At 41.9% G+C, this 25,627-nt stretch overlaps 3 protein-coding genes across 5 annotated transcripts; 1 reads left to right on the top strand and 2 right to left on the bottom strand.

Annotated features, from left to right (window-relative positions):
* LOC115760646 (period circadian protein homolog 1) lies at nucleotides 1-3,850 on the bottom strand. Its single transcript, XM_030702108.1, has 2 exons — nucleotides 3,773-3,850; nucleotides 1-1,995 (listed from the first exon to the last, which is right to left on the bottom strand). The coding sequence occupies exons 1-2, from the start codon at nucleotides 3,774-3,776 to the stop codon at nucleotides 551-553; spliced, it is 1,449 nt and encodes a 482-aa protein (XP_030557968.1). The 5' UTR covers nucleotides 3,777-3,850; the 3' UTR covers nucleotides 1-550.
* Nucleotides 2,440-3,855, bottom strand: LOC115760647. Of its 2 annotated transcripts, XM_030702109.1 has the most exons (3): nucleotides 3,773-3,855; nucleotides 3,517-3,549; nucleotides 2,440-3,361 (listed from the first exon to the last, which is right to left on the bottom strand). In XM_030702109.1, the coding sequence occupies exons 1-3, from the start codon at nucleotides 3,774-3,776 to the stop codon at nucleotides 2,502-2,504; spliced, it is 897 nt and encodes a 298-aa protein (XP_030557969.1). In that variant the 5' UTR covers nucleotides 3,777-3,855; the 3' UTR covers nucleotides 2,440-2,501. The 2 variants fall into 2 exon arrangements, with proteins under 2 accessions (XP_030557969.1, XP_030557970.1); XM_030702110.1 differs by lacking the exon at nucleotides 3,517-3,549 and having other exon boundaries at nucleotides 3,773-3,851.
* A 2,197-nt stretch (nucleotides 3,856-6,052) lies between these two features.
* LOC115760648 lies at nucleotides 6,053-9,148 on the top strand. 2 transcript variants are annotated; one of them, XM_030702111.1, is made up of 2 exons: nucleotides 6,053-6,377; nucleotides 8,188-9,148. In XM_030702111.1, the coding sequence occupies exons 1-2, from the start codon at nucleotides 6,368-6,370 to the stop codon at nucleotides 9,039-9,041; spliced, it is 864 nt and encodes a 287-aa protein (XP_030557971.1). In that variant the 5' UTR covers nucleotides 6,053-6,367; the 3' UTR covers nucleotides 9,042-9,148. The 2 variants fall into 2 exon arrangements, with proteins under 2 accessions (XP_030557971.1, XP_030557972.1); XM_030702112.1 differs by lacking the exon at nucleotides 6,053-6,377 and adding an exon at nucleotides 6,925-7,013.
* The last annotated feature ends 16,479 nt before the right edge of the window (nucleotides 9,149-25,627 follow it).

Here is a 25,627-nt window from a genome sequence, read left to right on the forward strand (position 1 = left end):
TCTTAAATTAAGTATTTTATGCTTAATTCAATATATTTTTTTGTGAATTAAGTTAGACTTAATTTAAGAACGAAGAGAGCCTGAATTGTCTTTAGGGAGAAAATGAATTTCTATCAAGATCGTATTTAAAATTAGAGCGAAATTTGTTGCTCTCAGTAATTGAAGAAAATTTCAAGCCTCTTTTGCTTAAATTAAGTTTTTCAATTTTAAAATTGTTTAAGTTGTTATAGAAAGACTTTTCTACTTCAATTTCTGAACGGAAGTGCCCTTAGAATTCAATTGAGCATTTTTTTAAGTGTGTAAATTCTTAGATTAAGTACTTTATGCTTAATTCATTATATATTTTTTGTAATCAAGGATAATTTATACTTAATTTAAGAACGAAAGCAGCTTGAAATTTCTTTTAAAAAGAGTATGAATTTTCTATCTAGACTGTTGTTAAATTTAAAGCTGAATTTGTTTCTTTTTGCCCATTGGATGGGCTTTACATTTGAGGTAGCTGCTCTGGAATTTGCTTAAGGTCATGTGTACGTCTCCTGCCAGCTGGAGCTCAGTAGCTCAGGCTGATGCCCTGCTGGCGATGATAGATGTCGCTGCGCACGAGAATCTCGTAGCTGCTGATGCGCACCTCCTGCCCGCCGAAGGGTATGTGCAGGCAGCGATGCGATTGCTGAATCTTGCCAGGTGTCAGGCTGCCGCAGTAGTGGGCGCGGCCAATGAATAACGGCTCGCCGTTGAAGGCACGGCCCGCCTCCACGGCGCCGGCAGCTATGCTGCCGTCACGTCCGGGCACCCAATGGTACTTGGACTGTCCGACGAGCACCTCGTAACGCGACTCGACAATCTCGCGGCCGGCCAGCGTAATGTAGGCACAGCCGCGACTGGGCGCCGCCTTGCCCGGTATATGGGTGCCATCGTAGTAGGCGCGACAGACGAGCAGCGGCGCCATGTCGCTGTCGTGGCCGCCGAAGACGGCATCCGGTGGTGTATAGCCGGGACTGGCCGCCATCCACAGATCATAGCCGGCGCCATGGGTCGGCGGGCCGCCGCCGTAGACAGGCGGAGCGGGAGCACACACGGCTGGCGTGTAGGAGGAGCAACTGGGCGCATACGGATCCAATGGCGGCTTATAAGTGTCCGCTGGCGTAAAGGAGCACCCGGCAGCTGCAGGCGGCGCAACCTCGGCTGGCGTATAAGAGGGCGCCACCTCGGCGGGCACATAGGCGGGCGGCGGCAGCGAGGGCTTTACTGGTATGGGCACGGGCACGGCCAACGGTGGCTTGTACTCCGGCAAGATCGAGGGCCCCGTTGGGCGGGGTGGTGGATACGGATCTGTGCCGGCCATGGGCATAGGCATGGGCGTATACTGTGGCGGTCTGTCGTGCAAGGCGAAAGCCGGCGCATCAAAGTCCGGCGGATACGGATAGCGTCCGGGAGCAGCGGCTGGTTTGCTTGCCAGCAGCAACGGCGTTGGTGGCGGCGGCGGCGGCGTTGCCGGACATTTCTCGGCCAACTCCAGCTGTTCGGGCGGCGGCGGCGGCAGCTGCCAGCCGGGCATGCCATGACGTTCCTCCACCAGAATCTCATACGAGTCCAGACGACGCTCCGCGCCGCGATACGCAATGAACAGAGCACGATGCACCGACGAGATTTTGCCAATTATCAGATGCCCCTCGTAGTGGCCGCGTCCAATATAGACGGGCTGTTCCAGCTGGGTGCGACCGCAGAGCACCGCCGTCTCGGGTATCACGTGGTCGTAGCACTTGACCCAGGCGAGATTCTCGCCGCACAGTATCTCGAATATGTCCTTGGGCAGGGCCTCGCCGCGCTGCGATACGAAGCCGATCTGCTTGGTGGGCACCACCTTGCAGACGAGCATATCGCCCTCATGCTCCGCCCGGCCCACATAGATCATGGCGCCATCCTCATCATTGCCGCCCACAACGGCGTTCGGCGGTATCGAGGAGTACGCCGACGACTGCACCCATTTGTAGGCTGTAATATAAACGAATTGGGCATAAGTTCAAGGTTCTCTATTTATATATAATCCAAGTTCAGGCTATGCCAAATCTTTACACATGTAACTTTTACCAGCCTACGAATATAATCTTGCCCTTTATCATTAGCCGACTTTTGGATGAACGAAAGAATTATATGTATTTATTCTGTTTATATTTGACTAAGATAAAGGAATACTATATAATGTAGATTCTTGTTATGATAATAGACTATATAAATATTGGGCTCATGTAAGAAATAAGCCGCCTTCTAGAATATGAAGGAATCTACTATATACTCAAGCTATGTAACCCAGGGTATTTGAAGGGTATAGGAAAAGAGGAATGTTTATTCCGCATTAGCTTAACTTATAGATATAAGCTTAGACTTATTTATATGCAGAGATAAATGAACAACAGAACTCAAATGTGTTTGATAAACAGTCGCACCCTTTATTAGAAATTGTTCAAAAATATAAATATATATGTATATATGAGTGCCGACTATTGCCGGCAGAGCACCTCATAGGAGTCCACACGGATTTCGCGGCCTCCGTAGGGTATGTAGAGGCAACGCTGTCGGGAGGAGATCAGGCCGGGCGTCAGGCTGCCCTGGTAATGTCCGCGTCCGTAATAGATGGGTTCGCCGTTGCGTGCGCGTCCCGTGGAGACGGCATTCGGGGGAATGCCATGGTGATGGGGCCGGATCCAGACATAGCCATAGCCGGTGAGCACCTCATAGGTGGGCTTCTGGAACTCGTAGCCCCCAAAGCAGACATAGGCAGAGCCCTTGCTGGGCACCACCTTGGCGGGCAGCATTTCGCCCTCGTGCATGGCGCGTCCGGCATAGATGGGCGTGCGATCCGAATCGTGACCGGCTACGACGGCGCCGGGCGGCGTATAGCTGGGCGTGGCCGGCACCCAGACATCCTGCTGCTGATGGATGAGCACCTCGTAGGTGTTAATGCGCACCTCCTGCCCGCCAAACGGTATATAAAGACAGCCATGCGATGGATGCACCTTGCCCACGCAGAGCGAGTTCGAGTAATGGCCGCGACCCACATAGATGGGCTCCCCGGTGCGTGTGGTGCCGCTGCGCACAGCGTTTGGCGGCACACAGCCACTGGAGCTGCCCACCCAGGCGAAGCCCTGGCCCACCAGCACCTCATAGTGGCTCTTCTGGTGCTCGGTGCCGCCGTAGGCGACATAGGCACAGCCCTTGCTGGGAATTACCTTGGCGGGCAGGTTCTCGCCCTCGTGGAAGGAGCGACCCACATAGATCGGTGTGCCGTCGGCGTCGTGGCCGCCAACAACAGCGAACGGAGGCAGTGCGGCATATGGAGTCGAGTGCACCCAAGTGTGTTCTGCAACGAGAGGAGCGGACAGTGCGGTTGGGCATTAGCCAATAAGTTGCCGATAAGCGCGATAAGATAGCATTGATAATACGCATTGGGTGCAAAATTTATACATATAGATTTTCAATTCTTTTAAGAATTGACACAGCTCTGCACTCGCCTACCAATGCTCACAACTGCTCCCGGCTGCACTGCACCTAAAGGTGGACCCGGCACAAGAAACGGAGGAAAAACAAAACCAAAAGAGAGAGAGAGAGAGAGACAAATCAGCACTGACATCCACGACATGGATTGCTAAGAGATCGCTGAGGATCGCCTGACTCCTATATTTACTTTGTCACACAATATATGCCCTGCCATATATCTCTATATATATATATATATATATGTAGGTCTGATAAATATGCCTGATTAACATACCCATGATTCACTTTTCCAGCTGATAAGCGCGCTTTCTCTGCAAATTATTTATATCTTTTGTATATAGTATTTTGTTATTATTCCTTTTGTTTTTGTTTTTTAATATTTATTCAAAGTCCACTCCGTTGTTTCGACCGTGAGGTTCGCTTTTCGATTTTCAACTAAAACCCGCAACGGCAAGTGAAAAGGTTTTAAAACTACGCCCGAGCCTATATCTCCGTGCTGCTTCGGCTCGCATTCGGTACCCTGAACCCATGGGAAGTGCTTATAATGGGTATATTGGTTATGTGCAAAGGTATGTAACGGGCAGAAGATGGCATCAGGGATCCCCATTAATAATATATATTCTTGGTCAGCATCAATACTCGAGTCGATCCTTCCGGGCGTCCGTTCGTCCGACTGTCCGGCCGTCCGACCGTCCGTTCCTCCGGCCTTCCGTTCTCCGTCCGTCCGTTCATCCTTCCCTTCGTTTGTTTGTCTGTCTGTCTGTCTCTTCGTCCGTCTCTGCGTGTCGATCTTAGCCACTTTAAGATCTAGAGATTTGAACGTAGTTCCTCCCAGTCCAATAATCGATATCGTGCCTCATTTCCAAGCAATCGATAAATATCGTTATCGAAATCCTGTCTTTTGAGCATATCTCCCAGTATATATCTCTGGTATAGTATATAAACATCGTGTATTTTTCACTTTATGCGACTGCCACGCCCAGTCCACTCCCCTCTTCACCCTCTAACTAAATTAATGTTTAGCTTGAGTAGCAGAAAGTTAAGGGCATACCCTAGTCGGGCAATCCCAACTAGTTCACTTTAACCTGTCATTTTTTTGGTGGTATTTTTATCGATAAGATTTTCTTGCAGTGCATATGGCTTGTTATTGACAGGGCCTTATCGCTAACATTCTGAAGGTTCGGGCATGTTTATCAATTCCAATATTAATGTATCACCCGAAAAGCTTTTTTCCAGCAACGATGAGTCAGGCGCCATGTTTGGGGACTTTTTTTTTGAGTGTTATACATATCTATATATACATTTTTATGCATATACATTGGAGGTACGACAGGTGTTCGTTTTGGCCACCTGTCAAGCCAGCCAATAACATATTTGCACATTTATACCATTCCGGAAATACATAACTGTCAAATGTACCATAAATAGAGGGAAGGAGCACTTAGATCAGCGAGACCCGAGGAAACTTCGAAGGTCAATAAATTTAAGATCTCAGGCGCCATGCCTCTTTAAAGAGATTGGCAATACTTATATATTACAGATAAGATATTGCTGTTGCATTTATTGCTCATTACATACATGTCAATATATATATATAATACATGATATATATGACATGATATGATATCTATATATATCAATGCAGTTTGCATTAACAATAGCATTTGCAACATCAGTTCGATGTGCTTATTTCTCATAGTATGATATATAGAAACATATGGAAATATAGCTCTCATATCGGATATAACAAAAGACCAGTTCGATGTCTTCATTTGTAGAACCCTATATAGAAACTTAGCTCTCATATATCACATCACTCGGATGAGCTTATTTCTAGACATTATATAGAAAGGTAACTCTCATATCAGATACATATATCACATTCGCTTATGTCTTCATTTCTGGAACCTTCTATAGAAATATATCTCTCATATTATATATATATATGACATCAGTTCCGTGTACTTATTTCTAGAAACATATCTATTATATAGTATTCTATTATACCATATCATTACATATCATCAGATATATCACATCAGTTGTTAATTTATAGAAACATATATGGAAAGATATCTCTCATCTCACGTATAATAAAATACCAGTTCGAAGTTTTAATTTCTAGAATCTTCTACAGTATCATATCTTTCATATGATATCTTATTATATATCTCACATGTTTCTCTCATATCATTTATATCACATAGCTTCGATGTGCTTATTTCTAGAACCTTATATAGAAACATAGCTCATATAGCATGTATAAGAAAACTCTCTCAAGATAATATAAATGATAAATATTATTGAAGGATAAAACTTTTGGACCTCGGGAAATACGGTCAGGCGAAATAGATAGACCAATTATCAGCCCAAAAACAAAAATCCTTTTTTAATCTATAACTACAGTTTAACTCTCCAACTAAATTCGAATGTATGTTTTTCTTCTTTTCTTTGATTTTCTTTTAGTTTCTTTTCCCTTTCTTTATTTTGTTTTATAGCTGTTGACTCAGCGAATCTATTTAAAGTTGTAGCAAGCCTCGTTACTGCTGTTTAAATGAAACATTTCTCGACTTTAGACGACTGAGTCACATTTGGTTTGCTCAGAGGCCGAAACCGAAGCCGAACCAGAACCCAGAAGCCAGAACCCAAAACAGAAACAGCTGTGGCTTTCGTTTATCGACTCGCAAGTGCCACAAGTTGGGGTCTGTTGTAATACTCATGCGGTTATTCAAAACAAAGCGCTGGAGCAAAAAGGCAGCCAATCTGCGGCATAAAAGCGACGGCTTATTTCGATCACAGCAATAAATTCAAAAGTGCAGTGCACAGCTCCCAAGCAAGGAAACTTCCCGCTTTCAAGTAGAGCCGCAAAATGTTGACAGGTGAGAAAAAGTACATTAAACACTTCTCTAGTTAAACAAGCTCGGAGAGTGCCAAGCACAAGAGTTTCGAGGTTGTTTATTTGGCTTCTCGTTTCTGCTGCTGTTATTGATAAAGTGTATTTTGGACCGGCTTGATAAGACCTAACATAATCATGCAATCGCTCATAGATAAGCGCACAAATATTGGGTAAACATTTCATAAACAGATAAAACGCATTATTTATTGATATTTTAAAGGCCAGCTAACTGTTATGCTGGTTAAAAATGAAGAGGCAACAATATTTTACACAATTTTGAAAGTTTGCCGTGATGACGAAGTGCCAGCTACCCCCCTCGACCCGTTCACCTGTACACATGTTTACTTGGAAAAAATGCCACAGGCTCCGATACGATATCTTATCGTTTGCCGGCTAACGACAATCACACACAACTGGGTCCAAAAGAAAAATATCTATATATATATATATATGTCAGTCAACACATTTTGCCCGATAAGAGAGTCGCAGGTTTATAACACAACTGCCAGTCGCACGTCCGCTCAGTCATATACTAGCTACGCCAGTGAGAGCGCGTATCCGTCAGATACTTCAGTTCAGCTACAGATATAACTATAAACAGATACACACAACGAAATGGGTAAGCGCAGGATTCAAGTGAAGGATTACAAAACTCTAGAACAATGGAATATACCAGTGAAAATCGAAGCTAAGATACGATAGATACGATCTATAAAAATATTCCTGAAAAGTTCCACAAAAAATTGTGATTAGTTAACGTAAAACCTTGAAATGAGGCTCGAAATAGCCCAAGCAAGCGCTTTAAAGGATATTTGCTTAAAGCTTGCTTAAAGCTTTTAAGCTCTTCTGCTGCTTAAAACTTCAAAAAAAGTGCCTAATAGCTTAAGCAGCTCTATTTTTGACTTGGTGAAAGTACAGTTCGATGTGCTCAATATAGCCATATATCAATGCTGGGTACATTTGGCGACAGCTCAAATCCGACCAACTTATGAGCTTTTGCTGACAGATATGGGCATGAATAATGCCACAATTTCGACATGTACCTGATAAAGACACCTTAGTACCTTAGTCAAGTGGTTTTTGCAGTTACCCTGCCCTGTCGTATCTTAGATCTGAACACAGACACACACACACACTGACACTCACACACACACATGCATTGCCCTATCGCGGCACAGTTGTCATGACGAGTGAAGTTCTCACTTGCGATCCAATTGAAAGCTTTGCGCTGCATTGTGGGAACAAAAATGACTCAAAGTTGAGTTAATTCGCTTGCTTTTTTAACTGTGCTGCAGCAGGAGCTGGAGAGAGGGAGAGCAGGCGAGAGAGAGAGAGAGAGAGCTGGAGAGTTATGTGTGGTGTAAATTGTAGTCCTAACGAAATTTTGACGTTGCACAGCATTGAAGCTAGCCCTCTCACTCGCACCTCTCGAAGCTTTGCTTTGTTTCATTGAGTAATAAATACGTAATCAATATTTATTACTCAATGGCTTTCATTCCTTTTGAGAATACGCTCAATTTGAGATTGTGCTCAATATGATAATGTGCTCAATATCGGAATATGCTCAATATAAGCTGTGTATTTATTAAGCATTTCTTGAGTATTTTCTCAGTGTGTTTTTTTTAAAAGACTTTAACTTACTTTTTTGATTTTATAATATATATAATCTTTAAAATCTATAATATAATATAAATATATTCAAAATCAAAAGTCTCCAGTCTGTTATATATACTATATATTCCTCTAAAATCCATCATCCATTGATTCATGATAATTTTCCAAATATCCTTCAGATCACACTTGGGTTGCCCGCAATGTGTACGATGCTCTACCGCCATTTGCCATCGCCGCCGGCCACGATTCGGATCAGGATCCGATCTATGTGGGCCGCGCCTATCACAACGGCGACATGCTGCCCGCCAAGGTGATACCCAACAAGCATCAGGCGTACGTGGCCTGGGGCGGCGAGGAGATTAGCAAGCACGATTACGAGATCCTCACCGGACACCATTACTGCTGGATACCGGCCAGCCATGGCGAGGTGCCGCCGCATGCTCTGCGCGTGGGCCAGACCTCCGAGGGGGAGCCTCTGTTTGTGGGTCGCGGCTATTTCCAGGGCAGTCTGACGCCCGGCAAGGTGCATCCATCGCACGGCTGCCTGTACATACCGTACGGCGGTGCCGAGCATAAGCTGGAAGCATACGAGGTGCTCGTCCAGCCGGAGACATGGGTCAGCTCGTCCGGCAGCAACATTGTGCCCGGCACCATACTGGCCGGCCATGATGCCGATGGCGATGCCATCTTTGTCGGACGTGCCTATCACGATGGCGATCTGCTGCCGGCCAAGGTGATACCCAACAAGGGCTGCGCCTATGTGCCATACGGCGGACAGGAGCACGTTAAATACGATTTTGAGCTGCTCGCCGGCTACGGCTACGGCTGGGTGCCCGACTCCTTTGGCAATGTGCCCGGCGGCGCCGTTGTCTGCGGCCGCACCAGCGAGGGTGAGCCTCTGTATATTGGACGTGGCCATTACAATGGCAGCTTTACGCCCGGCAAGATCCATCAGTCGCATCACTGCCTCTACATACCCTTTGGCGGCCAGGAGGTGCGCCTGGACAGCTACGAGGTGCTCGTCCGATCCTAGACTGAATCAATGCGAAGCGATTCGCCTCGATGCCGGCCCAAAAAATTCATTAAATTCTTAAACATTTCCTTGATAATCAATTAAATTATTTGTATATCATCAGACACTTAAAAATTATAGAAAAAAATTATCAAATAAAATAAAACTAAAAACGACATTAAATTACAAAAAAATTGTATAAAGCTAAGCTTAACATTAATCTAGGCATATATTTGTTGGATTTTGTAGAGAATGAGAGGCCGCAAAAAATTATATTAATTTTGATTAAGTATATTAAGCTTTTTACAACAAACTCAACCCAAAAGTATGCATTGGTATTCTCTGAGAAAAAATACAAGCAATTTTCTGTCTTTAAACTTTTCTACAAATTCAAATCAAAACATTTGCCGCAACTCTACACTCAGTGCACATAACCTAAACAGCTCATTTACATTTCAACCTATTGAATTTAACTGGAAATTAAACAGAATGCATTTAATTTACATTCCCAATTTGTCAGCGTGTGTATACATGCATTTGGGAGCTTTTCTGTGAAGCTTTTGTGCGCTTACTCTACAACGTGTAGAGTCGTAGAGTTGCCATGTCTCATGTCTCTCGAATACGAGGCACTCTACACGCTTCAAACTCGACACAACGCTGGCAGCGCATTGGTCGCTTTTTGTGCCTCGTTCCGATTGGTGCACAACGCGAACGTGCCTCAGTTTTTATTGGTCTTTGCGCGTGCAACACGATTGGGGCGTGTTCGCGGGCCCAGACTCGAAATGGATTGGTAAGCATCGGGTACAGTAATTATGAAATTTTAATTAGTTAAGCGTGGCGTGTTCTTATTTCGTTCTCTTTGTGTTTTAGTTTTTGACTTGTTTTGGGCATGTATCGACTTGTTTTTTTTTGGGTAGTCGTAAGAACTGGTTTTTTGTATGAAACACCTTTTTTTGAATGTGGCAAATGCCGTCGCTTTGACAACAACCATTGGACGTGGCCAGAAGCTGCTGAGAACTGAGCGAAGAGTTTTCCCTGTTGCATTTGCTAAATGATTAAGGAACTAAATGTTTGTAGATGACCTATTTTAAGGTTACAGAAGATTGAAAAGATACTTTGATAGACACGATTCCTATATAAATAATAGCTCATTGTTCAAGATTCAAGCTATGATTTGATTGGGATTTAGCACAAAGTTCTAACTTACCAATACCAGAACAGATACAGATATATAGTTGCATTTGCCTATATATTTAGATAGATATATATATATATACAATCATATCCATATACACAAATATGAAAAAGTTTATGGATGTATAGACAGATGGGTCAAGTATCTACTTGATAGATAATACAATTAATCTATATTAATGATAGTGTTAGTTAGATATATAGATAGATAGATAGATAGATAGATAGATAGGTAGATAGATAGATAGATAGATAGATAGATAGATAGATAGATAGATAGATAGATAGATAGATAGATAGATAGAAAGATAGATAGATAGAAAGAAAGATAGATAGATAGATAGATAGATAGATAGATAGATAGAAAGATAGCCAGATAGATAGCCAGATAGATAGCCAGATAGATAGAAAGATAGATAGATAGATAGATAGATAGCCAGATAGAAAGATAGATAGATAGATGGGAAAAAAAAAGATGGAAATATAGATAGTTGGAAAGATACATATGTAGATACATAAATAGATTGATTTACATATATGTAGACTGACCGAACACAGACATCCAGATAGAAAGGTAGATAGGTGTATAGAATGAAATATACATTCGTATATGGGTATATTTAAATCACACAGATAGATAGATAGATTGATTAATAGATAAATAGATATATGGATAGATTGATAAATAGATGGATAGATAGATAGATTGATAGATAGATAGATAGATAGTAGATAGATAGATAGATTGATAGATAGATGGATAGGAGGATGGATAGATACATAGAATGGTATACATATATGAAGATAGATAGTTTAGAAACATCCAAATAGAAAGGTAGATAGATGATAGAAAGATATACCTACATATATTGAGATAGATAGATCGGAGAGACACAGATATAAAGGAAGATAAATACAGATAGAATATTACACATACATAGGTAGATCAGAGACATACAGATAAAGAGGTATATGGACAGACAGATTGTTGTAAGCCGAAATAAACGGTAAACTAGAGCAACAGAAAATCGCCGTCGGCAGTTAAAGAAGCGCTCCTAAAGATGCAAAGCTGTTAAAGCCCTGAAAGTATTTCAATGTTAGCTGACTTCCACGCCTATTTCTGCTTCGTCTTTAAAATTTAATATGACTTAAAAGCCCGCTACAGAAGTGTTGAAATCTTTCGTCAATATAAATTCTTGTAATTTAATTTCGTTTTTTTTTTTACAAGTAATCTTCGGCATGGAGTTCATCCGCCTGCCCTCCCCCTTCCTGCCCATGCACAGCACACATGCTGCGAATGGAATCCCGGTCCTACTTATCAGCCTCAAATATCCATTTAGCTAAAATGTATTAAAAAGTAACTCAGATGCTATCTGAGGCCATCCATTCAAGCTTCTCGAGACGCACAGACACAGAGGCAAGCGCTGCGCGCGGCAACCCTCGAATAACTTTCGAGAAATGCTCGAAATTCTTGCCCAGAGCAACGGTAACAGACAACAGCAGCAGCAGCAGCAGCAACAACAACAACAACAACTGCTTTGGAATATCAGTTTCTTCTTTAGCAGAAGCTGAAGCTGAGCAGCGCAGCGGCAGAGGCAGCACAGGAATGACAAAATTTGGCCTGTGGGGCTGTCGCTAGAAACTCACACACACACACTTACACGCACACACAGCAAGGCAGAGACAGACAGAAAGGGAGACAGACTGGAGAAGGAAGTGCGTTGAACGACGACGAATGAAGGCAGCAAGACAAGAGGGCAACACACAGCCAAACATACAACAGCAGCAGCAGCAGCAGTAGCAGTATCAGAGCGGGGAGAGAGAAGGGCACGCATAATCGAACAAGCAGCGACTGCAGCTTATATGCTGCGAATGAATGGATGGATGCTATCTACAAAGCTCTCTTATATACACAGTAAATATATAAGACACTGTGTGCGTGTGTGTGTGTGTGTGTGCAGTTACAATTAGTGGCGACAAGAACGAAAAGAATGGAACAATAAGCGCACACGATTCGGCTGTGTGTGAGAGGGAGTGTGAGAGAGAGTGTGTGGAGTGAGTGCAATGCGGAGAGTTTGTGTGTTGTTGCTTTGCGACGGGCAAAGAGTACATTTTTAGCTAGCAGGACGCGCTGTTGGACTTAGGGGCGGTGTGCGCGGGTACAGCAGGGCTTAATATTGAAACGTGTCTCATCAGATGCTTCAACTGCAACTGCGATAACACAATACCAACCACACACACACACACACACACGCATACAAATGCAGCAGCGTTGCTGTAGTGTGTGCGTGCTTGTGCGCGCGCGAATGTAATGAAATGGAAATGCAAAGAAAAATAACAGAAAAAGAACGAATGTAAAACGAAGCGCAAAATGAAAAATTGTACATAAAAATGGAAATGCGACAACAACAACAAACGTGGCATCGAATAACCCTCGCCCCGTGCCAGCGGCAACGGCTATGGGCGTGGAGTACATACAGCCAAATCCGAAAACCTTTCTCAAACGCAAACTATATACCTTTGTACATATGTACATAGGGTATATTAAAGTGTAGTGAAAAGGCATTTGGTCTTTGGTTGAGGCAGCGGCGTCAGCGTCGTCGCTAACGGTAGCCGGTTGCCTTGTGCTCTAGGGCTGAAAGCGACCCAGAGCCTCAGTCGGGCGCTAGGAATGCGCGCGTGTCACGTAACGAATGCAATCTAATACAGTTAATGATAGATATAGATAATGTGCATAACGATATATTCAACAATTTTAAATATTTGATTTATAGTCAAAATGCAAACCTACCTAAGTTAACATAATCTTTAATAAGGCTTTTTCTCTTTTTCAACACTAATAGAATACAGTGTTGAGCACGAACATGTCTTCACGACACGCGCCCATCTCTAGCATTCGCACTCACTACTCTAATTAGTTTTTATAGTAAGAACCAGTGTCTAAAAATAACACAAAAATATGAATATAAGAAGGTGGGCAAATGGGGGGGGCTGAGGTGGGGAACTGAGCGATCTGCTTCACTTGGCACCTAACACAGCTAGTCCGGGCCTCAAATCATCTCATCCACAACACTCGGCTGGATTTGGTTGTCGCTTATGCGTGATAATTCAATTAGGAATGTGTGAATCAGGCAACAACAACAACAACAACAGCAGCAACAAAAACAAAAACAGCGGGCACACAAACTGCAGCAGCAGCGAACAACAACAACAACAACAGCAACATGCAAGCGGAAACAGGCGTAGAAAAAGAATTGAACAGAAAAATACTCTTTCCCAGCAGCCGAAAAACAAACGCCATGTCCATGTGCAGCAAGCGCACAAACACACACACACAGTCGTCCCGTTGCATGCAACCCTGTTTTTGTGTATGTGTGTGTGTGTGTGTGTGTGGCACAGGAACAGAATCACAATCAGAATACACGGCCTCGGCTCTGGCTATGGCTCTGGCGGCCTGAAACAATTTATGTGCCATGTATTTTGTACATAAAAATAGCGGCCGAGGCAGCAGCAGCAGCAGCAGCAACGGCAGCAGAGACGCCAGCACTGGCTGAGGCCGGAGACGGGGCATTGGACATGGACGGTGCCTGGAGAGGGGCCATTATGTGCGCAGCTTGCCTCGAAAATATTTCAACACAGGCATGCGACTGAGACTGGGACACTAAGTGCGCAGCGGCTTAGTGTGGGTAAAATGAAAGGGGGGTTGATAAAGGGAGTGAGTGAATGTGCTGCAGACATTTTGTCATATGTTACCAGCGCAAATAATACATTATTATACATACACAAATTTATATATTAACGAAGTATTCGCTTGACATATGTACTTATTTAATTAAATTAGAGAAAATATTATTAAATAAGTATGCATATGTATTATTTACGAGCTTAGTTATCAATAGTAGCTAGTTAATCAATATTTATTTTTGTATATTCACTATTTATTAACTATTTATTATATGCACTCAAATCCAGATCTCACAGCCCCTCGCAGCAATTGCAGCATACGCCACTGCATTCTATCTTGAATCTTGCTGTACATACAATACAAACATACAAACACAACCATGTATAGCACTCGATGTGCGTGAGTGTGTGTATGTGTATTCAAGTGTGCGGCACTGCGATAGCAACGAACGAACAACAACAACAACAACACGAACATCGACCACGAGTTGGGCCTCGTCGTCGCATTACCAATTTAAATTCCCATCCAATGCCCGCACGTAGCAAAAGAGCCGGTAAGGAATAAGGCGACAGACAGAAGGACAGGCATACGAACGAACAGATGTATGTAGGGTGAGAGGGAGAGAGGGAGAGCGCGAGGGTAGAGGCAGGCGCAAACACGACAGAGTCTGAAAGAAAGAGTATTTAATGAGCGCTACTGTTTCGCTTATGGCTGTTCTTGTTGTTGTTGTTGTTGTTGCTGTTGTTTCTGTTATTGCTCGCAATGCCAACTCGATATGTTACGGTTTTTTTTTTTCTTCCATTTCTTCTTTGCTGCTCTCTGCTCTCCTTTTCTATTGCTCACTCTTTCTGGCTGTCTTTTGCTAATGCAGCGCTTGTTGTTATTGTTTTATGTTCTATCAAATTAGGTTCATTTGCCAGTGCAAACGGCTGCCGCTGTCGACGTCGCTGCCGCTGCCGCTGCTCGAGTAGCTTTTGCCAAAAGCACCCTCTTTGCAGTTGCTGCTGTTGGTGTATCAAGTGGGCTGTGCGAGTTTTAGTCAATGTGTGCGTGTGCATGTGTGTGTGAGTGCTTATCGACGACTATGTGTAAACCGCACGGCTCACTGGCTGCCGGTTGCTTGGCTGCAGCGTTGCCGTCGCGTTGACGCCGTCATTGCGGTTGTCAGTGTTTGTGTGTGTGTCATTATATACTCAAAGGTAACGTCTGCGTTGTATATACATATGTACATACATATATACATGTACTCTTATGTAGTATGTGCCACCAACCCGTCTCCACCACCACCACGAACACCACTTCCACCACCATCGCCGCCGCCGCCAACTGCTGAAGCTGTGGCATGCTGATAATTCAATAAGCTGCAAAAAAATGCCAACATTTTTCATGAGTTCGCCGCCGTAAATTGGCATTGAATGAGTGGTATGACACACACACACACATATACACATACATATATAGATATTTACTTATGTGCATACATACATATGTAATAAATATTTGCCCTGTATTTTGCGCATTTTACACGGGTACTCAGCGTTATGTAAAATGCACACAGTCTGGCAACATCATGCAAGCAGCATGACACCGCAACTGTGTTTACTCTTATTCAACAGCATCATCATCAACTCTACACAACTCTAGCTCCAACTCCAACTCCAACTCCAGCTCCGACTCCAGCCAGCTGCCACCCAACGCCAGGCACAACTTCATTTGCAATGCAAACGCAACGAGTGAGTGGATTGGAGTGGATTGAAGCGTGCGTGAGTGGGAGAGAGAGAAGGTGTCGCAAGCAGCGTGGAGAGTGTCTTGTGTAATCAACTAATTACAACGGCCGCCCAATGCCTGGCACCAGCACAGACGTCGCTGCTGCCGCCCGTCACACCCCACACCCGTCGCACCAACAGACAATTTATCTTGTTAAAGTGACTTTTTAGCGCTAGCCTCCGCCCGCCTGCCCGCTCCATCTGCTTTCGAAGAGTTCATCATTAGAGACAATTGAGTAGCACTCAATCGTTGTAGCCCGCCACTCAAATCAATCAATGGCAACTGGCACTGAGCGAGACCTGGAGAGGGAGAGAGAGAGAGAGCAGCAGAGCAAAAGCTGTCCAGTTTGAGCTGATGTTCTTTGTGAGTAGACAACTTTACCGTTGCTTTTTTATTTTTTTTACTTTCATTCTTCGTCGCTGCTTTAACAATTCGTGCAGTTATTATTCTTATTTCCGGTTCAGGATTTTCGTTGATTTCGTCTTCACCCCGAAATGCCAAGCGCTTCGTTTGCCACTGTAAATTGATACTTTTTTTGGGTTTCACATTTTTTTCCAAAGAGCATGATGCAAAAAAAGAAAACCGAATAACATAGCAGGCGCGAGCGAGAGAGCGAGTGTAGAGTATGCGAGTGCGAGAGAGGGGAGACAAATTGGAACGCGGCACTTGGTCTTGGAACTCATCTGCCCTGCATATTAATAATGGTGGACTAATTGGATATTAATGCTGGGTTTTCATTTCATTACATGACCGAATTATGTCCCCAGGCAAATGAAATTAGAATGACACTCAATCAAGAAGAGGAAGAGATTCAAAACTTGAGTTTTCTTCGCAAGAGTAAAGCAAATTGTTTGCGTAAAACAAATCATATTATCTTAGGGAAGCGAATGAAAATGAATACTCGGTGGAAAATATGTATATTCATTTAAGCTTTAAAGTGAATGCGTTGCCCAAATCGATATGTTCCTATATTGAACTATACCTAATTGACTTTCCGTAGCATCCTCCAGGTTCGAGCAGGTCATTTACAGTTAGTTAAAGGATTATAAAGGATATTTAACGGCTTTAGATCTGAGTAAATTCGTTTTTATGCATAATTAATGCCCTTTGAAGTACAAAAATAAATTGATTCATAAAAAAAACGGATATTTTTGAACCTTAAGGCACGCATTCAATGATATTATATTGCATTATAATTTCTTATATATTTATGATATTTTATATATATATGAATATATGAATATACCTTATATATTCACATACATTCACATGCTTCTTCATTTTCTCAACTTTATGTAACCTTTTTTTTTTGTTGGATATTGTTTTTTTAAACACACTTGATGGGCTTTTAAAAAGTGAATAACTGCCGCCATTGCGAGTACACTCATTCATTTAATATTCATTCATAAACTTTTGGCCAAATGCGGCGCCTTGGCCCTTTGCTCTGAATAATTTATGCAATTGTGCGGTTGGAGCCAAAAACTCCAATTACAATAATTAAGCAAGTGCCTCAACCCCTGGCGCAGGCTCTTAAGCGTGCCACATATGTATTCACACACACACACACGTACACACACACACACACACATGCGAGTGTTTTGGGCGCATCTGAAAACAAGTTTAATGCGCTTGGCTTTTAACGCATTAAATCAGCATTTATAAATCATTTGTGTAAGCGCACAACCAGGCTAAGCACACACACACACACACACACACACACACACACACACACACACACACACACACACACACACACACACACACACACACATACACTCGCACTCGCACTCACACACTCACGTCGCCGCCACAGGTAACAGTTGCTCGTGCAGTTAATTAGAAATGCAAAATTACACTCAAACACACACTCGAAATTGCGAAATGAATATTCAAAGCGAAATGAATGCCTTGGCGAGTCATAACAAGCTTATTTAATAGTTGAGCAAATGTTTTCATTGAATATATATTCTCTATAGTTCAATCTGAACTATAAAGTATATATATATATACATATATATATTCCTTATTAGTTGGATATAGCCTGCTATGAATGTTCGTTTCTGTATAAGCCTGTCTCTCAGTATTTATTGATGAATTCGTTCATTGGATCAATTGCATTCAGTTCATTTTGCTAAACATTGCAAATGAACACTATGGCTGCTTTTACAGTGGCAGCTAATTAATTCGTACACCATTGTGGGCACATCATTGAATAAGTCTTATAACTCCAAGTAGGCACATAATTTTCGCTGCTGCTGTTGATCCCGTTAAATGTTTCAAACTGCAGGCACAGCAGAGAGCAGAGCGAGAAAAATGTCCATTGCCGTGCACCTGATTGGTCCCAACGCCTTTGATCCCGTTAACTGAGCGCACGAGTGCCTAATGCCTGCGTGGGAGCGAGCTTTATTGGGCAATTTCAGTCAGTGCGCGTCTCTCCCTTTGATCGGTCGCGTACGTTGTGCGTGTAAACAAAATCATTTAGTGAAAAGTATTAAATTAAATAAATGCTGCTTAACGCGATTAGTTTATGCTTGTTGAGTGCCATAAATCAATCTTCCATTCGCTCTTCGCCCTGTGAGATATGTGTGTGTGCGTGTGTGCATTTAAGAAGCAATAAAATGTGTGTTCTTTTTTTTCTTGTGCTGCTGCGTTTTGTCACTCAACACAAATTGGCGCGAAATTGCGCGTAATTGCGCGTAATCCGCACGCAAAGAGAGAGTGAGTGAAAGAGAACTGGACGAGCACTTTACTTAGTAAGTTCGCTCTTATACATATATTCAAACAAACATTCACACACATACACATACATGCATTTACGTAGTTGTTTACTTGATTTAACTGTAAAACATCAGAGTATTTATTTTTCGCTTTTGATCAACATGATTTTGATTATTTCTTTGTCAAAACTCAATCAATTTTCGTAAGGTTTAGATTCTCTTTAGAATTATTTGTTTATTAATTTTTTTTTCGATAATCCCCTTATTATCCTATACAGACATGAGAGAAAATTTCCATATCCCATATCTCTCATAAAGTTTGGCTTTTTGTTCATGGTTTAACTTTCTAGATCAATTTGTCATCTAAATCCGAGAACAATATTCGTATATTCTATATATTTACAAACTTGGCTAGTAGTATGGCCATGAAGAGTTCTATCAACAGCAAACTTTGCTATCGACTCGAGATATGCAAGTCCCTATGCTCTAACCGAAGCTTTAACCATTTGAGAATTATAAGCAACGGAGAACTTTTGTCTTTATTAATGTCAGAAATTGCCTTGGAAAAGATGCTCTTGTTTTATTTTATGACTTAGAGTGTCTAGTCTATTGGATTAGTGACTTGAATGCGAGCATAAGCCTGGAAATATATATATATATCTATATCTGGTCTATTGACCAGGTAAGTATCCTGGCAGCTTTTCCCATTGAGCCTCGTTTGAATGATGTTTGCTTTGATTTTGTTTATGCTCGTGTAATTGTAATTAATGAAAGCGTCTTGAGTTACTCGAGCAGCTATTGAAATAAGCAACACACGTCGTGAAATAATAGCTACCATTTCTCCGTTTCCACTTTACCAGTTTTTCCAGTTTAACCTCGGCAAAAGCAACAAAGTTGCTTTAATTGAATTTCGTGTGGCAAAAGTTTTGACGTGTGTGTCCTTTCGGGTTTGTTGGGGGGTGGAGGTGGGAGGGGGGGGGGGGGGGGGCGCAAAAGTTTCTGCGAGGCGCCAAGTCCTTTAATTGCAATTTGTACCAAGTTTCGTAGTCGTTAGCCCCTCCCCCTCCCCCCTCTCCCACCCGGCGCCTAAATGACGATTTATGTGCTTAGCATTTGTGTTACATAATGGCGCCAAATTAGTTTCTCAACTTTTTGCCAGAGCATAAGGTACGCAATTTAATTAGCAAATCCCACGCCTGTCGCCACATTAAGTGGCATTTACTGCGAGAGAGAGAGAGAGAGGGAGAGAGAGGGAGGGAGGGAGAGAGAGGGAGAGCAACCCAATACTTGAGCTGACGAATGAATGTTGCGCTAATTAATTGAGATTTGTGCTTAAATGAAATTAATGTCCAGTTTGAAGGATGACCTAAGCTGATGCGTGCCTCTCAACCGGAAAAGTTGATCTAAGATGCAAACTTTACTCAGGCATTAGAATGATATTTGTCAAGTATGTAGACCTGTCCACGGTCCTTGTCTTGGGATAGTATAAGAATCTTGTCAATCAAAACTTACCCGTATATAACTTAAAAACAAGTAAGAGGTTCTAGTCGGGAGCTCCCGACTAGGGGATACCCTGAACCCTCTTCCTCCAACATCATATGCATATATATATTCTATTTGAGAAGCTATATGGTGACTCTAGTTCTTATTATTTACCAAAATTGCCCAAACAACAGGATATCGATATCGATTCTTATCGATTGCCTGGAAACGGAGTAAGTTATCGACTATCGGAAACAAACTCAATCTGCGCGGGAACTAGGAGAATCTACATCTAAAATTGCAAGTCTCTAGCTCTTATAGGTTCTGAGATCCTTTGACTCATACATACGGACGGACGGACGGACGGACAGACAGATGGACACGGCTAGATCGATTCGGCTATTGATGCTGATCAAGAATATATATACTTTATGGGGTCGGAGATGCTTCCTTCTGCCTGTTACAAACATTTGGATTTTGCACAAATACAATATACCCTTATACCCATTTTTAATGGGTTCAGGCTATTAAAAGCCAAACTTCGTGAAAATCGGGTGAGATTAGGCCGAGATATGGGGGTGGTAATTTTTGACCCATGTCTATATACGAATCTTGGGGTAAGATTTGGACATGAATTTCGACCAAAAAATCGGTGTCGAGATTTGAATGCCACATTAATCTAGAGGGAAAACCATGAAGAAAAAGCCAAACTTCGTGAAAATCGGATGAGATTTGACCGAGATATGGGGGTGGTAATTTTTGACCCATGTCTATATACGAATCTTGGGGTAAAATTAGGACATGAATTTCCACCAAAAAATCGGTGTCGATATTTGAATGCCACATTAATCTAGAGGGAAAACCATGAAGAAAAAGCCAAACTTCGTGAAAATCGGATGAGATTTGACCGAGATATGGGGGTGGTAATTTTTGACCCATGTCTATATACGAATCTTGGGGTAAGATTAGGACATCAATTTCCACCAAAAAATCGGTGTCGAGATTTGAATGCCACATTAATCTAGAGGGAAAAGCATGAAGAAAAAGACAAACTTCGTGAAAATCGGATGAGATTTGACCGAGATATGGGGGTGGTAATTTTTGACCCATGTCTATATACGAATCTTGGGGTAAGATTTGGACATGAATTTCGACCAAAAAATCGGTGTCGAGATTTGAATGCCACATTAATCTAGAGGGAAAACCATGAAGAAAAAGCCAAACTTCGTGAAAATCGGATGAGATTTGACCGAGATATGGGGGTGGTAATTTTTGACCCATGTCTATATACGAATCTTGGGGTAAGATTTGGACATGAATTTCGACCAAAAAATCGGTCTCGAGATTTGAATGCCACATTAATCTAGAGGGAAAACCATGAAGATAAAGCCAAACTTCGTGAAAATCGGATAAGATTTGACCGAGTTATGGGGGTGGTAATTTTTGACCCATGTCTATATACGAATCTTGGGGTAAGATTTGGACATGAATTTCGACCAAAAAATCGGTGTCGAGATTTGAATGCCACATTAATCTAGAGGGAAAACCATGAAGAAAAAGCCAAACTTCGTGAAAATCGGATGAGATTTGACCGAGATATGGGGGTGGTAATTTTTGACCCATGTCTATATACGAATCTTGGGGTAAGATTTGGACATGAATTTCGACCAAAAAATCGGTGTCGAGATTTGAATGCCAGATTAATCTAGAGGGAAAACCATGAAGAAAAAGCCAAACTTCGTGAAAATCGGATGAGATTTGACGGAGTTATGAGGGTGGTAATTTTTGACCCATGTCTATATACGAATCTTGGGGTAAGATTTGGACATGAATTTCGACCAAAAAATCGGTGTCGAGATTTGAACGCCAGATTAATCTAGAGGGAAAACCATGAAGAAAACGCCAAACTTCGTGAAAATCGGATAAGATTTGACCGAGATATGGGGGTGGTAATTTTTGACCCATGTCTATATACGAATCTTGGGGTAAGATTTGGACATGAATTTCGACCAAAAAATCGGTGTCGAGATTTGAATGCCACATTAATCTAGAGGGAAAACCATGAAGAAAATGCCAAACTTCGTGAAAATCGGATGAGATTTGACCGAGATATGGGGGTGGTAATTTTTGACCCATGTCTATATACGAATCTTGGGGTAAGATTTGGACATGAATTTCGACTAAAAAATCGGTGTCGAGATTTGAATGCCAGATTAATCTAGAGGGAAAACCATGAAGAAAACGCCAAACTTCGTGAAAATCGGATAAGATTTGACCGAGTTATGGGGGTGGTAATTTTTGACCCATGTCTATATACGAATCTTGGGGTAAGATTTGGACATGAATTTCGACCAAAAAATCGGTGTCGAGATTTGAATGCCACATTAATCTAGAGGGAAAACCATGAAGAAAAAGCCAAACTTCGTGAAAATCGGATGGGATTTGACCGAGATATGGGGGTGGTAATTTTTGACCCATGTCTATATACGAATCTTGGGGTAAGATTTGGACATGAATTTCGACTAAAAAATCGCTGTTCATATTTGAATGCCAGATTAATCTAGAGGGAAAACGATGAAGAAAAATCCAAACTTCGTGAAAATCGGATGAGATTTGACCGAGATATGGGGGTGGTAATTTTTGACCCATGTCTATATACGAATCTTGGGGTAAGATTTGGACATGAATTTCGACTAAAAAATCGGTGTCGAGATTTGAAGGCCAGATTAATCTAGAGGGAAAACCATGAAGAAAACGCCAAACTTCGTGAAAATCGGATAAGATTTGACCGAGATATGGGGGTGGTAATTTTTGACCCATGTCTATATACGAATCTTGGGGTAAGATTTGGACATGAATTTCGACCAAAAAATCGGTGTCGAGATTTGAATGCCACATTAATCTAGAGGGAAAGCCATGAAGAAAAAGCCAAACTTCGTGAAAATCGGATGAGATTTGACCGAGATATGGGGGTGGTAATTTTTGACCCATGTCTATATACGAATCTTGGGGTAAGATTTGGACATGAATTTCGACTAAAAAATCGGTGTCGAGATTTGAATGCCAGATTAATCTAGAGGGAAAACCATGAAGAAAACGCCAAACTTCGTGAAAATCGGATAAGATTTGACCGAGTTATGGGGGTGGTAATTTTTGACCCATGTCTATATACGAATCTTGGGGTAAGATTTGGACATGAATTTCGACCAAAAAATCGGTGTCGAGATTTGAATGCCACATTAATCTAGAGGGAAAACCATGAAGAAAAAGCCAAACTTCGTGAAAATCGGATGAGATTTGACCGAGATATGGGGGTGGTAATTTTTGACCCATGTCTATATACGAATCTTGGGGTAAGATTTGGACATGAATTTCGACTAAAAAATCGCTGTTCATATTTGAATGCCAGATTAATCTAGAGGGAAAACGATGAAGAAAAATCCAAACTTCGTGAAAATCGGATGAGATTTGGCCGAGATATGGGGGTGGTAGTTTTTGACCCATGTCTATATACGAATCTTGGGGTAAGATTTGGACATGAATTTCGACCAAAAAATCGGTGTCGAGATTTGAATGCCACATTAATCTAGAGGGAAAACCATGAAGAAAATGCCAAACTTCGTGAAAATCGGATGAGATTTGACCGAGATATGGGGGTGGTAATTTTTGACCCATGTCTATATACGAATCTTGGGGTAAGATTTGGACATGAATTTCGACTAAAAAATCGGTGTCGAGATTTGAATGCCAGATTAATCTAGAGGGAAAACCATGAAGAAAACGCCAAACTTCGTGAAAATCGGATAAGATTTGACCGAGTTATGGGGGTGGTAATTTTTGACCCATGTCTATATACGAATCTTGGGGTAAGATTTGGACATGAATTTCGACCAAAAAATCGGTGTCGAGATTTGAATGCCACATTAATCTAGAGGGAAAATCATGAAGAAAACGCCAAACTTCGTGAAAATCGGATAAGATTTGACCGAGTTATGGGGGTGGTAATTTTTGACCCATGTCTATATACGAATCTTGGGGTAAGATTTGGACATGAATTTCGACCAAAAAATCGGTGTCGAGATTTGAATGCCACATTAATCTAGAGGGAAAACCATGAAGAAAACGCCAAACTTCGTGAAAATCGGATAAGATTTGACCGAGATATGGGGGTGGTAATTTTTGACCCATGTCTATATACGAATCTTGGGGTAAGATTTGGACATGAATTTCGACCAAAAAATCGGTGTCGAGATTTGAATGCCACATTAATCTAGAGGGAAAACCATGAAGAAAAAGCCAAACTTCGTGAAAATCGGATGAGATTTGACCGAGATATGGGGGTGGTAATTTTTGACCCATGTCTATATACGAATCTTGGGGTAAGATTTGGACATGAATTTCGACCAAAAAATCGGTGTCGAGATTTGAATGCCACATTAATCTAGAGGGAAAACCATGAAGAAAAAGCCAAACTTCGTGAAAATCGGATGAGATTTGACCGAGATATGGGGGTGGTAATTTTTGACCCATGTCTATATACGAATCTTGGGGTAAGATTTGGACATGAATTTCGACCAAAAAATCGGTGTCGAGATTTGAATGCCACATTAATCTAGAGGGAAAACCATGAAGAAAAAGCCAAACTTCGTGAAAATCGGATGAGATTTGACCGAGATATGGGGGTGGTAATTTTTGACCCATGTCTATATACGAATCTTGGGGTAAGATTTGGACATGAATTTCGACCAAAAAATCGGTGTCGAGATTTGAATGCCACATTAATCTAGAGGGAAAACCATGAAGAAAAAGCCAAACTTCGTGAAAATCGGATGAGATTTGACCGAGATATGGGGGTGGTAATTTTTGACCCATGTCTATATACGAATCTTGGGGTAAGATTTGGACATGAATTTCGACCAAAAAATCGGTGTCGAGATTTGAATGCCACATTAATCTAGAGGGAAAACCATGAAGAAAAAGCCAAACTTCGTGAAAATCGGATAAGATTTGACCGAGTTATGGGGGTGGTAATTTTTGACCCATGTCTATATACGAATCTTGGGGTAAGATTTGGACATGAATTTCGACCAAAAAATCGGTGTCGAGATTTGAATGCCACATTAATCTAGAGGGAAAACCATGAAGAAAAAGCCAAACTTCGTGAAAATCGGATGAGATTTGACCGAGATATGGGGGTGGTAATTTTTGACCCATGTCTATATACGAATCTTGGGGTAAGATTTGGACATGAATTTCGACCAAAAAATCGGTGTCGAGATTTGAATGCCACATTAATCTAGAGGGAAAACGATGAAGAAAAATCCAAACTTCGTGAAAATCGGATGAGATTTGGCCGAGATATGGGGGTGGTAGTTTTTGTCCCATGTCTATATACGAATCTTGGGGTAAGATTTGGACATGAATTTCGACCAAAAAATCGGTGTCGAGATTTGAATGCCACATTAATCTAGAGGGAAAACCATGAAGAAAAAGCCAAACTTCGTAAAAATCGGATGAGATTTGACGGAGTTATGAGGGTGGTAATTTTTGACCCATGTCTATATACGAATCTTGGGGTAAGATTTGGACATGAATTTCGACTAAAAAATCGGTGTCGAGATTTGAATGCCAGATTAATCTAGAGGGAAAACCATGAAGAAAACGCCAAACTTCGTGAAAATCGGATAAGATTTGACCGAGTTATGGGGGTGGTAATTTTTGACCCATGTCTATATACGAATCTTGGGGTAAGATTTGGACAT

Source organism: Drosophila novamexicana, unplaced genomic scaffold (assembly GCF_003285875.2).
Source record: "Drosophila novamexicana strain 15010-1031.04,08,12 unplaced genomic scaffold, DnovRS2.1 tig00000462-arrow-pilon, whole genome shotgun sequence".
Taxonomy (NCBI): Eukaryota; Metazoa; Arthropoda; class Insecta; order Diptera; family Drosophilidae; genus Drosophila; species Drosophila novamexicana.